At 40.7% G+C, this 18,230-nt stretch overlaps 2 protein-coding genes across 8 annotated transcripts in view; both read left to right on the plus strand.

Moving 5' to 3' along the window:
* The window catches only part of LOC112459860 (peroxidasin-like), a 124,416-nt gene extending 115,345 nt beyond the window's left edge, over window positions 1-9,071 (plus strand). For all 7 annotated transcript variants that reach the window (XM_025024220.1, XM_025024215.1, XM_025024214.1 and 4 more), the window contains one exon: window positions 7,051-9,071. In XM_025024220.1, coding sequence (XP_024879988.1) covers window positions 7,051-7,148 — 98 coding nt within the window. In that variant the 3' untranslated portion in view covers window positions 7,149-9,071. The remainder of the gene's footprint in view (window positions 1-7,050) is intronic.
* Window positions 9,072-13,874: 4,803 nt separating this feature from the next.
* Window positions 13,875-18,230, plus strand: part of LOC112459858 (UPF0602 protein C4orf47 homolog) — a 5,647-nt gene continuing 1,291 nt past the window's right edge. Inside the window, exons 1-3 of the mRNA XM_025024212.1 lie at window positions 13,875-16,620; window positions 16,695-16,882; window positions 17,339-17,615. Of these exons, the coding sequence (XP_024879980.1) occupies window positions 16,548-16,620; window positions 16,695-16,882; window positions 17,339-17,615 (538 nt within the window). The 5' untranslated portion in view covers window positions 13,875-16,547. The remainder of the gene's footprint in view (window positions 16,621-16,694; window positions 16,883-17,338; window positions 17,616-18,230) is intronic.

Genomic DNA, 18,230 nt, shown 5'->3' on the forward strand with positions numbered 1-18,230 from the left:
GAGAGAGAGAGAGAGAGAGAGAGAGAGAGAGAGAGAGAGAGAGAGAGTGAGATGTACATATTTATAATTAGAAATACCCACATCCGTCTGTTAACTTTTTCCCCGAGAAATATACTTTACAGATGTAAACGAAAAACGCTGTTAGCTATTTTACGAGTAGAGGAATTAAAATCACAGCGGGAAAGTTCGGCGTGTTTCTCCGGTGCGAGAAAACCATTGTTTACGCGCGGTTCGAGCGCCTCGGGCGATAATTCGTGCGCTGCGTTCTCTTATAATTGTGTATCAGAGAGAGTTCAGCCTGCATCCAAGCAATCAGCCATGCTTGAAATCACGGTTAAAGAATCAGTCTCTGCTCGCTACCGATAACGGCGTTTGGTAGACTTCGAAGGCGAGTGGCGAGTGGCGGAGAAGACGATGCCAGTCACCTTCGTGGGGAGGTCTGCGACGCCTATCGATATAATTTTCCACCCCTTTGCACGGTCGATAATTGATTTTCCACGGCTTTTCAACGGCGCCAATGCCTATTACCGGTCCCCCTTTTCTTTCCTTCGCCGCCTCCCATTTCTCGGCTTGCCGCCCTCGTCCGCCTCACGCTCCAAGAGGTCGGTCGCTCGGTCGCGCTTTCTTCTCTCTGCACATCTTCTTGCGCCAATCGATCGTGTAGGAATACAAAGCTGTGATTTCATCAGGGTAAATAACCGGCGCCGGACGCGACCGAGACGGAGGCGCTGTCGTTGACGGGTCGCTCGATCGCTCTTCGTGATTTTCACTTGGGTCTCCATTTCCGTTTTGTCAACGAGTTTCTTGCGCCAAATGACATTCTTGACTGTATTAATAGAAAATAGTCCGACTCTCACGATGCAGAGGAGAAAGATTGAGAATAGAACATATATAAGAAAAAATATATATATAATATATATTGAAGTCATTAAGAGATGCTACTAAATGCTGTTTTTATTCTTATGCCGTCGCCCGTACTTATTCATACCCTTTTTGTTCCTCGTGGGTAACTTGCGCTGTTTCGTGTGTCCCGCTGACTGCCGTCTAATACTGGCGCATGGCGTATTCATAGAAAAGTTCGTTGAGAATATTCAGGTTGACCCATTTCTTTCTTCAGCAAGCTGAGCTGTCGCAAGACTCTTCTTCCTTTTATAATCCTCTTCATTCTCGCGGCATAGTCAAATTAGCGTTTAAAATGAACATTATTCCTGTAGTGTGCTTAATTCTTATGCTTATAATTTTGTTATGGAAACAATGTAAAGGGAGGGAAAGTTTTATTACGGGAAAACCGAGTAGAATTAATTTATTGTGTTGATAGATATAGTTCATTCATATTCAAAGTTACAAATGGCTATGTATAATTTGAATTCAAAGTAGATACAAATACGATCATTTTTACGATGGAATTAGCATGGATAAATATTGATGCGATTTCGTTCGAGTTAATCGAATTCGATTAAATGACTGAATGCATTGTCCTAATTTATCGATATATACGAATCTCTCCGTAATCCAGAAAAATTGCCTCGGATATATTTAGCTCGATCTGTTTTTCTGTTTTCGGCAAGCAATTTTCAGCGTATTTCTCCCCCGTTTTTGATCTATTGCCGGATGGCGCGGGTTTTCGCTGTTTTCTCCCTGGTGCTTCTCTCTTTTATCTTTCGATGACGTAAACCACGAAACTTTCGTATCACGACGAAATAGCACGTAAGTCGAGTCGATGACGCGTGCTCTTGTGGGAAATGCCGCTAAACACAGGCTCTATAGTGGCGGATGGGCGATGCCACTGCAAGGCGGTCGATACTGTGCGGGGTTTGGGGGGAGAACGTCTTTCGAACTTATGGCAAAAGAGCTCAACGAGTTTTCACGGCGGGTTTTCGCGCTCGGGGCAGAGCGGCTCAGAGACGCCGCATCTATAGGTGATGTGCATTATTTACGGCGGATTACCTTAAGTCGGCCCAATACGAGAGTTCGATCTTCTTCCGGTAAAGTTTGACGAGAGAGCTGCACTCAAGAAAATGCTTGCTGGCGACACACAGTTCCGGTATAATCTGCGGCTCTGGTACCTTTTTGGCAAACGATGTTAATAACAGCCTTCGGCCGCTTAACCAACAACTACTCCATTTTGCTGCGAAAGCTAGATCAGGAAGTTATGGATTGCGAGACGTTCGCGAGTTATGTCAGGTGCTTCATTTAAATTCGCGTGCACGCGCCCTTTGGAACTTGCTCTTTGGTAAGCGTACTTTTGGCAGTTATATTCTCTAGCCAAACGTGTTCGATCAATGCCAGCTACGACGAAATTCTTAACTATATGCTCCTCCTGTACAGAAACATATATTGCCGGCAAAACAAGCGTCTTACTATCTCGCGATACGAGGTATGAGCCAGGTAAAGTAAAGTTAGAGTTAAGCCACGATCGCGATGATGAGTACGCGGAATGCGCAAGTCGGAGAGTTATTACCGCGGGTGTTGTATGCCAGTAACTACAAGAGCGATCATAATACTGGAAGTAATGCGAATTTGCTTGACAAGTAGTCGGACGCTCGAGGCTCGCATTCAAAAGTAGTTTGCCGTGGCGAGAGGAGTCGATCCACGTTTCTGAAATTTCGTGTAGTTCTATATGCATCGCGAAATGTTTCGTACTTCCGCGGCTCGTCTATCCGTTTATGCATGCGATTGCCGTTAATGATGTCCGTCGGACTGAGCAATTTGCGAAACGGGGATTGTGGTCATCTTTGATCATCGTGACACGAGCCGCATCCTAATGCCCTGATCAATCGAGGATCGAGTCTTTGCGCCCCGTGCTTCGCATGAAATGACTACCAAATTCCAAATGTTCCCTCTTTACCAGTAATAGCTATGGAAGCTTACAGCCATTTTTGGCTACAGTAAGTTATATTGCATATATACATCTCTATGTGCTATGTGCTAGATAAAATAAATATTCGAGATATTATAGTCATCTTATTATTAGAGATATTATTCGTGCGAAACAGACAGAATAACGTTACAGTTTAAGTGTCGTAATATTAATATTTAAATAAACTTTAAAGTTCTTCAGTTTAGTATGCAAATTTAAACCGCACTTGTGTTGGCGCTGAGAGAATGCGCGCTGGGTATAACAGTTATATAACAAACAATATGAAAGCCGCTGCCTCTGACGTAGAATCTACAAAAATGAAAAAGAGAACGCAATGATTTTGGTTCTTTTTCAGCAAAAAAGCGTGACGTAGTTATACACCTTTCTCATTGTTTCTTTCCAATTAATGTACCCCTTTAACGATATAATGGAAGACCTCTTTACAATTAATTATTCTCGAGATATGCTCGTGATTATTAATTAAGTGCAAGCCGGACTTGGAGATGAAACACCATTACCTCGGTACTATCTCATCGTGTTCGCCTGAAGGGCTTTCTCGCACGACACCTCTTTCTTCCTCTACTTCTGCTTGATCTCTTACTTTGTGATCTTTTTTACTTTCGTTCTCTTCTCATAGAAAATTAACGTCGATAAGGTCGTATTCCGAATAAGATAACTACCCTCTAGCATAAGCACGCTTCGCTTTGTAGAATAAAAAAATTTTTAATGATAGAAAAATTCACGTAAAGACAGGAGAGTTATAAGACGGTGAGACACTAGAAAAATAGAAATAAATGTGAAACGATAGAATGGCCAGCGGGTTGACCGGATAAAAGTGATCGATGAAAAAAGCTTGAAAAGCGCACGAGTGGCGGACTGTTCGCTTTCGAAAATGAGTAGTTCTTGGCCTAGTTAATGCCTACGAGGAGACAAGTGACTCGGAGTTGAAGCGGTAGTTGGTCGGTTGGTCCTGGCGTATGTATGTGCGTTTTTGTGTGTATGTGTGTACGTGTGTAGAAGCGGGGGTAGAGAGGTTATTTCGCGGGGTGTCACGCCCTACCCATTAATAATCGTAGCCGCAGGCTCCAGGAGGACTACACGTCGACCCGCCTCTATCCTTCCTATGACACGGAAGTCTGCCTTTGCCTCTTCAGCATCACTGCGCTCCATCTGACTCCCCCCCTTCCCCCCTCTCTCTCTCTGTCTCTGTCTCCTCATCTCCGCATCCTTACGTCGTCGACGTAAGGCCGGGCGTGAGGAGTTTGCAAAGCTCTCGTCGCAAGATGTAGTTAACAGGCCCGCTCGCTCGCTCGCTCGCGCGCGCACGCGCGCTGCCATGTATAATACGCAGAAGGAAATCTCCGGAGGGCGCTTGACAGCTCATTTCGCATCCGCCTTTTTCCACCGTGGCGATTCTTTAAGTCCCGACTCGAGCCACCCTCCCGGAGACCGTTGGAAGACAGAAGAAACTGATATCTCCGAGTCGCCGAGTGTGTGATTGATCGCGCGCGGTTACGTAGAATATTATACAATTCTCGAGTCGGTGGCGCGAATTAAAATTTACGCCCCGTCCCCGAGAGCCGAGATAGCGAAACGGCATCAATTAATTTTACTCTACCCGAGTAAAAGGTTTGTTGCGATTCGAAATTGAATTTAGTTCGTCTACCTCCTCTCGAAATCTGAGCAGATATGTTCACGTCCGAAATTACGGGAACATCAAACAAAGTCCCGTGTGATCGGCTTTGGTAAATTTATGAAGGTCCGAATATCATATTGAGCAAAGTACTTGGACGATGGTGCAACGTGATTAGTGAAGTCAATGAAATTATGCCGAATTTGCACGCTACATTACGTGGTATTGCGTATATGTATGCGCGCGGCATATGAGTGATCGGCCGATTAATTCGTAATTAAGCAGAGGTCGAATGGCGAAATACTCTGCATAATCCGTGTCAAATGAATAGATTTTCGCCGATTATAGATATAAACTACTAAATATCCTACATAATCTAAAATTTATTTTCATCTTACTAAATATATTTCGTTATTTTTGAAAACTGAAATCAACTTGTATATGAAATTGAATATTTTCTTCTAACGGTTAAAAATATAGTCCAATTCAATGCTTTGCTGTATTAACAAAAACATTTTCAATAAGACGAGACATAAAACGAGACGAAATATCTTAGTCAGTGAGAATTCAGACGATTCAATTAACGAGACGAAAATCCGGGATTAAGGGCCGGTTTACCGGCGGAAGGCGCGTAAACAGAGTTGTAAATTTTTCTTCTCCGGGGAGAGCGTTTAATTGAATCTTGGGAAGAGATCGTATGACCAGCCGTTAAAACTGCTACGTGGATAGCATGTTTTCGACTTCGGAAAAAACTTCGGAATCGATTGTGCCGAACGTTCGATTGTGCCAAGGAAGCGAAGATGAATTATAGAGTTAATTATGGAGTTAGTATAGAGGGCAGAGAGAAAGAAATAAAATATGCGCGATAACGATTCGATTAATACGGTTGTCAAATTCCGTAATGTGATTTAGTTGTCAAATATACGTGCCTTTAGCACTGTAACCACATAAAGCAATATAATATTACACGTTATAATATCAAGTGTATCAAAACATGTATTATTATCATAATTGTATTCATAATTAAACATAGTTACAACTGTATCGTCAAACTGTAGCGCGGAATTGCAGAGAAATTTGCTGCGTGTACCGTGTGCTGCACGCATGTAGAAGACCGTAAAATCTAGATTCTAGAATATGTTATCAATTGGAATATATGAAGCTTAAGATTAATACATATTAGCTTCTTTTGATTATAAATCATATCATTGGCTAAGGCTAAGGTAAAGGCAAACGCGGGATAATTATTTTTCAAACACGTCACGTTTTTTTTATATCTGATAAAAGAGAATGTTTTTCCCGCGATTGCGACAAACGGTTTCGATCAGCCATTTACGAAATTCGTGCAAACCGCAATTCTTGTCACTTTTAAATGCGACAGCTTGCCGTGAGATTGCGTCGCATTTGATATTTTACCACGGATTTTATGGATGACCGATTCGCGTTTATATTTTGAATTTTTGGACAATTCAAAAGCCAAATACTGGGCATTGGCAATCAATGTGTGTGTACCAATCTTTCGGGGCTTTTATCACGGCACCAGTGACAGAACAAATAAAAGGATTGAAATGTTATTCCATTTGGAACGTTACGGAATATGTTTCCGCTTGTTATAGCGGAGAATAGATTGCTTACAATGTATATATAAAGTACAAGTATTCTTATATTTTTACTCTAATTACTTTTATCGTTAATTACCAGATGTATTTTCGGACGCGGGACGATTTATTATTCGAGTCTCTCCTTACGTTTTCCTTGCATTCTTAATGAATTGAAACACTTATAACTAAACGAATATACATATATATTAAGGCATAGCAAAGCAGGCCAAAAGCAGAGGTAATAAAATTTCAACGATATTAGCGGCGGTCAATAATTTCAAGGCACGAAAATAAAGACGGAAATGTAATTTAGAGACAGATAAGAAACGAACAAATGAAACGTTGTAATAACAAGACATTTATCGATTAGGTCGAAGTAGAAATATTGCTCTCAGTTATTAGCGGAGATTTCACACGTACAATTCATGTACCTCTTTTAAAACCTTTTCTTTTTCGTGTTTTTAGAAATCTCTCCTGTCTTTATTAAATTTCAAACTGAGAATACAGTTTGTTTTCTTTATTCAAAAGATGAAACTATTACCTTAACTAACTGTTATTATAGGAATATAACGAATTGTGTTGTTTTATGATGCGTTTTATGAAAGATATTTGAAGGATGCTGATATAATAACGTAAATTTTGCAAACGCTCAGTATTCAGTCTCTCGTAAGCCGCAATTCGCATGAAATATAATACTAGTTAGAATACGTGGGTTGGAAAAACGATGGCGGACTTTAATCTGCCCACGTTCTGCTCGTGATGCAATATCGGAGCTACGGGCGACGGATTTTTCGTAAACATTTTAAATATTTTTGAAAAAAATTCGAGACCTCTGCGGTCTCCTCCTGAAATTTGATATACTTCCCACCGCAAATGGAAATACGAATGAAGGAAGGAGAAAGGATCACACACAGAGCGCGTTAAATTAATGACGTTTACCTTGCCTTTTGTTGCAGGAGAGAACCCAGCTGCCATGCAACACGGCGGTACTACGGCCCCGAGGGCGACCTTTATTTTGACCGTTGTGATATCACTATCATCGCTCTTAAGGTGACCGTGATGACCCCGGTGCATTTTGGACCTACGATCCGAATGGTGCTAATTTTCTCTTTTTCCATGGAGACCCCGCGCGCCCGGAAGATCTTCTCGAAACGGACGGAAACTTTGGGGCATTAGGCCCTCCTCCGCTCCCTTTCGAGCGTGCACGCCGCACACGCGATATTGCCGCGAATTACATAGAACGGATATAGATATTCTCGCGCTAGACGCAAATACGACGCTGTGTGTACGCGGCAACGCGACGACGGAGATATCATCCTGAATCCGTTTCGATCGTGGACTTTAACTTTTGGACAAGTATAGCTTCACTGTGAAGTGCAACCGCGTCTCGCAGTTTCGTCGCACGACGCGCGAGACGGCGTATATCAGTTTCCACGGAGCATTTTCGAGCATCTCTCGAGAAACTTGACTAATCGCTTCCAGCGGCGATCAATGCGGGATTTTAGGTAAGAGAAGGACGAATAGCGCTCGCTGTGCGCTCAGAAGCGCACGCTGTGAATTTCAGGAAGAGGGATAGAAACTTATACGTCTCTCCTTCGCGTGTTTGAGCTCTTGGTACTAACGTGTTGACGCTGCATTGTTGATGCGTATGTTATTTACACGTCCGCAATGTTCAAACGCGGATACGTTAATTAAGAGAATTCCGTTCGTGTGACATGTAATGCTCGACTCTATGACATACGTTCGTGCTGATTGTGCTGAAAAAATATAGCCAAGCGATGATTCGATCGATTGCAATCGAAGACGTCCTCGTTTTATTGTTTTATCTTTATATCGTAAAGAATTTTAAGAAATATAGGTAAATATATTTTGTTTATTATTGATAAATGCGAATTAAATTCAGGGATGTATCGTTCCCGCATTAATTTTAATATATCGTTTTTCGGAGGGTGTAACAACGAAAAACTGTCTATCGATCGAAAGAAACGAATCTTGCGAGGGTAAGTGCGTTATAAAATTCGAAGATTTTTTAAATGTATATATATATATAAATATATATACTTTTATATATATATTTGTTGAATTTATATTTTGTTTGTAAATTGTTATGTATTTTTAGAATGAGATTGATTATAAGATTTTTCAAACGACACCGTCCAAAGAATTTGGTACTGCTGACTGCTGTGACTATAAGTTCGAATTATCTTTTCTGTCGACCGATTTCAGCAGTTATACAATATTATATCTCTCTGTGTTGCTCGCAGAGTAATAAAAATATTTTCATTCGTTTAGCACCAAAATTTTTGATAGCTTCGAACTAATTCCACGTATATCTACATATCATCATCTACATTTTTACTTTACGTTGTAAAATGCAAATCTTTAAACAAATCAAAACTTATCCACTTACAAAATTAACAGATAATTGGAATTTACGTTGCAATTTTGCAAACAAAATTACGCTGTTAATGAAAAATTGCTGAAACAAAACATCGATTTTATCCACATATTGTTATATTGTTGTTCGATTTTATCTAGATAAAATATGGAAGCAATATTTTCGAGGCTCGCAATGGTTCAAAGAAATCGACGCCTTTGTCGAGCATAAAACAACGATTGCGATGCATCGACGTTGTTCAGTGGTAGTTTTCATGCTCGTGCATGGGGCGAAAAATACGCGATGAACGTGGCCGATGAGGATCTATTCATCGTTCGTCATTCGCTCAAAATGCCTGACGTTGACGAACATCAAATAAAATCCGTTAGTTATCAAAAGATTACATAATCGTCGTGGGTGTAATAAATGTTATTTGTGAAAATTTGACACGGCCATTTTTCTCTTCCAGCTAGTTGTTGAGCATATTTTTATCTACCCTACGAATTGCTACGATTGAACGATTCGGAAAGTTCTATGCTTTTTACATTTGTATATTGTGACATTTTTTATTTCACAATATATTTTTTAGAAAATGTAGAGAGGAATATATACATTTCTATATAAAATTTCTTTTTATATATAAAACTATTAAAATATTATATAGATTATTAGATTTCGAAACAAATTTTTTGTTTATTTGATTTTATATTACAATAACACTTATATTTTTTCAAACGCAGATAATAAATTATCAGTCAACTTAACAACAAAAAGCGTGACAAAATTATTTTTATATACATATTACGGAAGATCTATGCAATTTTATAGGAATAGATAAATAACTTAACTTCTAACTTTTTATTGCTACGCGAGTGGCTTTCAATCCGCGTCATATTCTTTGTTTTAAAGATATTAAATTGATTTGTATGAAATATTACTAAAATTTAATGAAACACAACTGGGGAGGCAACAAACGAACAGATGTAAGCTAAATTCAGAAACTTTAAGTGAAATCTCAAATAACATTTGCATTTTCGTAAACACATGCAAATAACATTTGCATTTTCGAAATTTTATAGCTCTCGCACGCTATATAGCGGTGGTAAGTATACGATTGCATGAGGGATGTAATGCAGATCGCTCGGCCGGCGGAATTGTAATGCGCGGGATCGGAACGTGTGTGGCACCGTTAAAAGCGCGACAAGTCGGACAAGGATCGATCGGGCAACAAATTACCGATCGCGCCGATGGAAAATGAACCGTTAAGCAGCCCCTGGCCTGACAATGACGTACGGTTAGTTTGGCGTAAATCAGTAGTTTCTACTCGCGGCAATGCTCTCGTTCGCCGGCTGTAATGTGATAATTTAACAGAGGCATTATTGCACGAGCAGGTGCAAAATATTTCAACGAGGCGCGTGCGGCCGCGCGCGCGCGATCCGTTACGCAAAAGCCACATCCGCGCGTAACCAGCGCCCGCGATAAATTTAATTATTATTTCGAGCGAGAGGTAGTAGCCAGAATCCAAAGCGGAGTATCGGGATGCATTGAATCGTAACGACGGTCCGAACGTTTCGCGGGGGCAAACTTTCCATTCAGTTGTGTCTGCCTCCCCCGACCCGCGGTCGTCTCTCTCTCTCTCCCTCGTCCCGTGTAGCTCTTCAATTTATCGTCGGCTTCTTTCGTCGCCGTTCCGCTATCTCTTAATGGAAGTTTCGAGACGACTGAGTCGTCTGTTCTATTCGCCCTGTTTCTACGCGGCGTTCAGACGGTCTTAAATCCGCGTGAGCCCAATTATGCGAATTAACGTCAAAGCGTGCAAACTACGACTGACAGTTTTATAACTACGTCGGTGACGCAAACGTAGATTTTACACGCGAACTATTCGCTGTCGCTCGCCGACAGGCACAACGCGACCGAATGTCATCAGTTTCGATTGTTTGCTTGTTCCACGTTTGCTAGCGCACGGAATTCATTTTCGAAGAATATAAGAGAAAGCTTTTAACTGCAATATCGTCGCAGCAAACATCGTTTATTCTTAGAAAATATTTAGGGTCTATTAAGAATAGTTTTTTCTATTCAATTTCTCGTTTAACTATTTTAGTAAGTAATTGTTTTAGTAATTTTTAAGTATTAAGTATAACTGTGGTAAAGTTCAGGACCGATTACCTTGTATTAAAATTTCCACCCAAACGAGCCCCGAAGATATTGCATGATATTGAAGTAATAATACAATGAGATAATGGACTATGGACATTACATTTCTATCCATTGGTAAAACATCGGATAAGATTTCCGTTGTTAAAAGTTATTGTTTAAATAAATCACATATTAATACAAGATATATATGTGTAACGATTAAAAACATTTATTCCAAAGATACATCGCTTATTTACCGAATATTACGTAGGTTTAATTTGTGAATATAACTCGTAGGTTTTGATATCAAAGCGAATTTTTATACGCTTATCTGCACACACCCCGCCTTTTAATAATCTTCGCTCAGAACAATTCTGCGTTTGGCCTCGCTAATCTTCGAGAGATTATCTCTAATTAAAAGTGGCCCTCCGGAATATAAGCACAGTTTCGTTTTTAATATTTTCTCTTTGGTTTTATTTCCTCGCCCAGCCCAGTATGGCTAGCCATTGTTCACTGTTCCGCGACGATTACCTTCCGCGCGAAAGTCTTCTGGATAATATCGTACGTGGGCGTTGTGTGTATACACGTCTGTGCGCAGGGGCACGAGATTGCGAGCGAAATAATCTACGTGTGTTCGATAATGTAATTCGAAATTAGAAGTTAAGCCGCGGGCAGAGCTGTATAATTTCTGAACGGTGCGAAGGACGTGCGAAAGTGTGGTGTACGTACCGCCGCGTCATGCCGCGTGAATTCGCACGCGCGCATGAACGTGTTCTCCAATATATTCTATCATCATTAATCATATTTCATCCCCATGCATCCATACTAATATATCCACGATAATGGTTAAAGCAAGTCTGTAAGCACATCTGTACGTTATTGGTACTACTATATCATTATTAATGCGATTAAAGCGAACGAACTCACGATGCCCAGTCCATCAGCAAATGCAGAGAGAGAAAGAAAGAGAGAGAGAGTGACAGAGAGAGTGTGAGAGAGAAATAGAAAACTCATTCAATGTCGGTATTCACTGTTCATTATTTATAAAGACTCGAACGCAGGATACAATAAAATGTATAGTACTTAATCACCGAGTATTTACTCATTCCTCCTTCTCGTCACGGCGATACCGTTTTTCACAAAATAATTAAAGGGGGTGTTGTATATGTTCTGCGTCCCGGCATTTAAATAGCTAATTGGCTCCGAGTTCTTTCCGTCGTGCGCATTAATTCCGTTATGAAAAATTTGATGAACTTTTATTAATTTAAATTATATGTCCGTGGACTCGCGCGCTAGAGAAGGGAGAAAAAAAAACCGTCACCGGGAGAGCATTACTTAGTATCCATTACGAAGAGATACTCATTAATTCAACTCTATTGCATTCTTTATAGCCACTTTATTTCGTCGAAAAGAGAAACTGCTCGCGACGAAGGCCGAGAGATGACCTTTTTAATGATTGTCCTTGGCATGATTATGGAAATTGCCACACCATTCCCATGCCCGGAATGCGATCGCTCGTAATCTATATCGATATTCGTTCTATCATTCATGATACATTCCTTCCGTATTCCCCCCAAAAGAGTGAAACGATTATTCCCTTCGACGTGTTGGTTGAGAAGACTTATTCGAGGGTTTCATGGCGGTCTGGGGAAGCGACACAATGATAAACTCACTGGGCGAGTCGAGCTACGATAAAAGCCGCCGGAAGAGGCTTCGTTGGAGCACCGAGTGCCGGGCGAAAAATTGAAAAAAACGAAGCCCGCGCGAGAGCTGGCAGAAAAAAGAACACCCCATTGCCATACTCCGGGCAGACTGGGTGCGTTAAGCGCCGCGGTTTTTAATAGCTCCCTTTTCAGCAATACACCGTCCTGGAAAAATAACTAAATCAGAATGTTGGCACTGACGTTTGCTGTGTGAATGAGAGAGGGAGGGAAGGAGAAGGGGAGGTTGGGAGGAGGGAGAGAAAGAGAGAGAGAGAGACAAGTACGGACAGATGTAAAGTATATTCTTGTGACGTAAATGATGTGGTGTAACATCGCGCATAAGTGTGTTTCGAATAATTATTTTGTTGCCCATAATTTCTTTTCGCGCTACCGTCGCGACGTACCCTTTCTCTCTCTTTTTCTCCTTTATACAGAATATTGTAGGATATAAGCAATACACCCGGCGCGGTATTGAAATAAGCTAATAAATTATCGTTAAGAAACAATCGATTTTAAATTTATGAAAAACATAATCAGCTAAAAATTCACTAAAATTCTCTCAAACAATGTCGTTGCAAAAATAAGAAAAGACAGCGCAATTATATGTAAAATAATCACAACTTAGAGACACGTAATACCGTTAAACACGTACGTTTCCCCTTTGTGCAACGTTTGTGCGCACTATCCTTGATTAAGGGAAATATCACCGTACGTTGTGATGCCAGGTATTTCTAAAACAACGCCGGTGAAACAAACCGCTTTATTTCGGGGCTAGCTCTCGACCGTGGCTGTTGCGTACTTCCCCGTGCCTCCATTGTGTCGTACACCGCGCTCGCATGAGCAGCGTTTCTCTTTTTGCGAGGTGGCAGAGCAGAGAAAGACATAAACCCTTTGTCATAATTTCGTATACTGCCGCGGCACGTAGCGGGATGCGCGACACGTGGAATCTTCTGGCGCATACCGTTGGTGAGCTATGCATCATCTCGACGCAGTCAAGTTGCGGATGCTCGAAAAAAAGGACACAGAGACAGTGCGCTAGTATACGGTTGCCCATAAAAATCACGCCGCCCAAACATTTTGGGTTACGATTGTTCTTCCGCTAAATATACATCGCTGTACCGCGTGGTAATATTAATGGATTAATAATCCCATTTTGTGCATTAAAAAAAAAAAGACGTTTTGTCGAAGTCGTCCGCGAGATGCAAAGTGTCATATCAGAGAAGCGTCTACAGGGACTTCAGAATGATGATGAGGCGGACAATAACCAATGCAAGAACGATTCACGGCTTACGCTACGTCAGTACGCATCGTGTGCAGATACATGGTGTATGTACATACAGGGGCTTACGTACAAAGCTAAATGCGTATTGGCAGTCACCACGTTGCCTGTCGGCTTTGTGTACGTACCATTACAATGTATGTGGCTTGGCCAGGTCAACACGCCGACAGAGAACGTCCATTACTTCATCAAACCCTGGCCATCGTCGACAGATCCGTCCACCGCCAATTTGCCAACAATCGCGACACTCAGTCAGTATAAACAGTTTGGCTCTTTGACCACGGCAAGTGGGACGGTTTCCAAGCAAGGATACGCAGTTCAACACCATGCAAGTGATTTAATTTTAGATAACGTGCACGTCCTCTTTTGCTAATTATTTCATAAAGGGTAACGCGAGTACACGCTGCGCATTGCGGTTGACATAATAATGAAAAGGGCAAATTTTAAATGCGTACAATGTAAGAATTTAACGTTTGATGTGATGCGTGTCACTTTTCAAATTATAATCTTAATACCAAATTAGAAAACGGTATCGCAATATAGCGATACGAAGATCTATTCGTACCTGCATTCGGGCATTGGATATTGCTGCAGCTTGTTGATTCATATCTCTTACAGAAATGAGAATATAGAAAGACGATGCGGTCGCTGGCTTGGACGTCCGGCGAACCTTTGGCTTAATTGTAGCGTTTAATCGCGACGGGCGGGTCCCTCGATTAATTATTTAAACCCCCTTAGGCTAAGGTTGAATTAATGGATGTGGCTCCGCAATGCTACCGCGTTATCGATAATTCTGCAATTCTGTGAGACCCCTATTAGACCGTCGGGTGCCAGGAACACGTGCCGAATATAGATATAACTCGTTTGTACATCTCATGTTTACGATTGCGCTATTATTGCCGTTGCTATTGACGGCTTGTTTTCTCGGCAAACCTTTCGGAGAAACGGATAACACAGGATTAAATTAATCGAAGTTCGACAGATTTTCTGAAAATGTTTCTCTTAAATCGTCTTCAACTGGGACGATAACATGGTTTACTTTTACGATTTTTTTCTGTAATCTTTTTGAATACACCATGATTTAAAAATAGCGGATATGGTTATTTTTCGCGTCAACTTTTCCTTTGCTAATGGGATTGCATCAAGACGATACCGACCCTTCGAATAGTCGATTTGACATTTTCCAATTTCGACTCCCGTCAAAGTATATAAAAGGTAATAACCAAAAATGTTCACGATTTTCAGGGCAGTTTGGAAAAGGTGACGACCGGGCGCAAAATATCACGACATTACAGAACAGTGACATCCGCGCGTGTCCTAGATACTTCAATTATTTGCTCTTTGCATAGTAAAAAACAGGTCAGCTTTATAATTATAAATTGCGGAGCGGGACAATATTTTTGTCAACAGTAATGGATTTATATCTGATTCATAATTCTTAAAAAAAAAAATCATGCGCGCGTTACTGTACGAACATTACGAGGAATATCCGGTGATCAAGAGACAAAGCACTATCATGATTTCCTCGCGGTGTCGGGGACGCAGCGATTCGAAGCAAGTCGAACTGAGCTGAGCGAGCCAATCGTTCTCCTTCCATTTGCAAATTAAACGGTCACGTTCTTGATTTCAATTCTACAGAAGGCGATTCCCCTGAGTTTCCAATGTAACTTGTCTTAAACTCGGGCGACCAGACGTTTAATCTTAATCGATCTACCGCCTTATCGCGCGGCCGATGTATATCAACATTTTTCCATTTCCACCGCTGACATCTCCATCGACCTTCCCACCACCTTCGCCTCTATCTCGTTCATCCCTGCCGTCCTTCCTCCTTTTATTCGCGCGTTCTTTTTCTATTCTACCATTCTTACCCGTTATTCCGGCCGTCGATTTCTTTCCGATCCTTCTCGCCCCCGTTTTTCCGTTTTACCGCTTTCCCCACAGCCTCGGCTCTGCTACGATTTCTTACAGATTCCGCAACTACTCCCGCTCGAAAGCGCGGGCCTCCCCTTTAGCCGCCTCGAAGTCTTATCTTAATGGGTTGCCTTGGCAATCGAAAGTTTAGTTATTATCGCGGCCGTTGTCGCCCCGCTTCGCGAACTGTACGCTGGATCGCGCGGAAGCATTTTAGGTGGGTAGATAGAGAGACCGTGGAAATTACCGGTTTGACACGTACGCATGACTATTACGGGCGAAGACAAACTCGGTCTTTTACGGCGAGAACTTACAGTCGCACGATCGTCAGCAACTCGGATCACTTGAAATGAGAAAAACGTTAGCAAGATCATTCCAATTCTTTTTATTTTGTGTGATTCGAGAAGTAAACTACGAACTTTCAGTAGATTGTAACTTTGAATTGATTGCGTCGTTGTAATTATCAGTTTTCGCGTTTACTTCGAGGGACACGCCTTTATCAGGGACAGCGTTTCAAGTTTCAATGATCTTTCCATCGTTCACATATCGTTAATGAGACCAGACCGTACACAATTATAATCGCTTCTCTCGCGAATGTGCCACTCCTTCAGTATTTAGTCTCCAAACAGGCAGTAATGAAATGTTCCCAGTGTTACCGCAACGAGAATATACCGTAGATCTGCTGGTACTAACGTCGACTCATTAAGAACGTCTCATTACTGGCGGTAACCGGGTCAATTACTCATAAGTTCACTCTTAACGTTCAAGACGTCCTATGTGACCCTATGCGATTCTCATGGTATGCATTATACATTTAATTGCTATTTTGTTTGACGTATTTCTGGAAAAAATTCATAAAATTGTGGCCGAAATGCAATTTTGAAGCTATTTCCTCTATTAATAAGTTCTGTTATCTTTCTTTTGATAAACGAAGATCGCGTGCGTGTTTCGCATAAAACTGTCTTCATTATGAAATGACAAAGTTTTAGGTTACTATATTTAAAAAAAGAACAATGCGGAAGTTAGAGTTATCAAAAGAGGTAAAACATGAGTAAGAAACGTGCAATAAATATTGCGCTTGTTGGTCGCCACTACGGAAAAATTGATATCGAACGAGTGGGTAATGCATATGAAATCGAGCGATAAAAGTGCCTACGTGTGTTTCGAGGATTTCCACAGACAAAGCCTTTTCAGGTTTCTTCAGCGATCCACCACCGGGTCCCTTTGACGTTTATCGAAAACCCGTAAAATTTCGTGAAGATGTTGCCAAAGGGCGCCAGATTCTCGGTGCACCTCCTAATCAATTATTCGAAAAGAAGTATGAGCGAATTTTTGAAGGCGAGGCACTCACGGAGCCGTGGCGCGACGAGGCGAAGCAACGGGTACGTATTTATAATATGAGAAACTACGGCAAATCGATACTTGATCATTTATTGAAAATAAAACGCTGAGGAACTGAAAGTTCGTGCGTAGGGTCTGTTACTGTGTCAACTGAGATTTAAACTTTAATTAAATCCCTGTCAGAGGAATTTATACCCTTCCTTGGAGAATATCGTTTAATAAGGTTTGATTATAATTTTTTAAATGTGCGCTGATCTAGCCGAAACTGTCCAATTAATCAGTTGCACTTGATTAAGTAACCCTTGATTAAGTAGAATACGTTGTCAAATTTTTCTTGTTTATTTCACTTCCATCTTGTATTTGTTTAACTATATATTAATTTAATTTGCTTATCTCGTATTCGGTTACATTTTCGCTTTAAGAACGTTACAAGGAAAAGAATCTTTATTATAGCTTTGATATACGTCGAGTAAAATTTTACGATGCATACATTTCAGATAAAAGATGAGAAGAGGAAGATTGGCGGTCGCATGTTACCGACATCTCCATCGAAGAAGCACTCGACGCCCGGAGACTGGTATGGATGCTTCGCTAAATCTTCTTACTTCAGTCCGCAGTTGAAAGTGGAAGCGAGAAAAAAGACGCCGGTTCCACCTAATATGAAGATCAAGCCCAATCCGCTTGGTGGCCCAGGATACGCGGATATTTGCTTGAGTCCTTATCCATCGTACTCTCACGAGCCTTACGATCGCGTCGGAAGAGTAGTTGGTAAAAGTAAGTGCATCTCCGTTATATGCCACTTCCGATCTGATCTCCACTTCATAATTCATAATTTTTTTAGTGGGAATGCATAAATTTTTTTAGCGATACGCTGGGAATGGATGCCTTTAAGATAGCTTCAAAAAAGTTAAACGTTTTTACGTTTTCTCATATTGGAAATAGAGCAAGGTCTCGCTCCTTCGTAACCTTGATAAAGATATTTATGTTAGAACGAGTTTATTTCGATGTTGAGTTGAATATAATGAGAACAGGAATCACGTGTCATCGCACCATTGTCGAGCAAATTTCTTTCTCTATTTTCTTATTTTATATCGCACGCATTATAAGGCACTTCGAAATCTATAATTCTTTCACGAAATATTCTTTACAAAATATTTTACGGATCGAGAAACTTAATCCAGCCGTATATACACCTCATTTTCGTTCTGAACATTTTTCGTCTCTTGTTCCTTTTTATTTATACAATTTCTTGGTTGTTATTGTTTTGTGATTTTTTTAAAGAATTATATATAAATTAAAAGTATTTTTTAAATTAAAACAGCAATTTTTGGATAATTTATATATATATATATATATATATATATATATATATATATATATATATATATA

This window comes from Temnothorax curvispinosus, unplaced genomic scaffold, assembly GCF_003070985.1.
Source record: "Temnothorax curvispinosus isolate PA1 unplaced genomic scaffold, ASM307098v1 QBEX01010178.1, whole genome shotgun sequence".
Lineage (NCBI taxonomy): Eukaryota > Metazoa > Arthropoda > Insecta > Hymenoptera > Formicidae > Temnothorax > Temnothorax curvispinosus.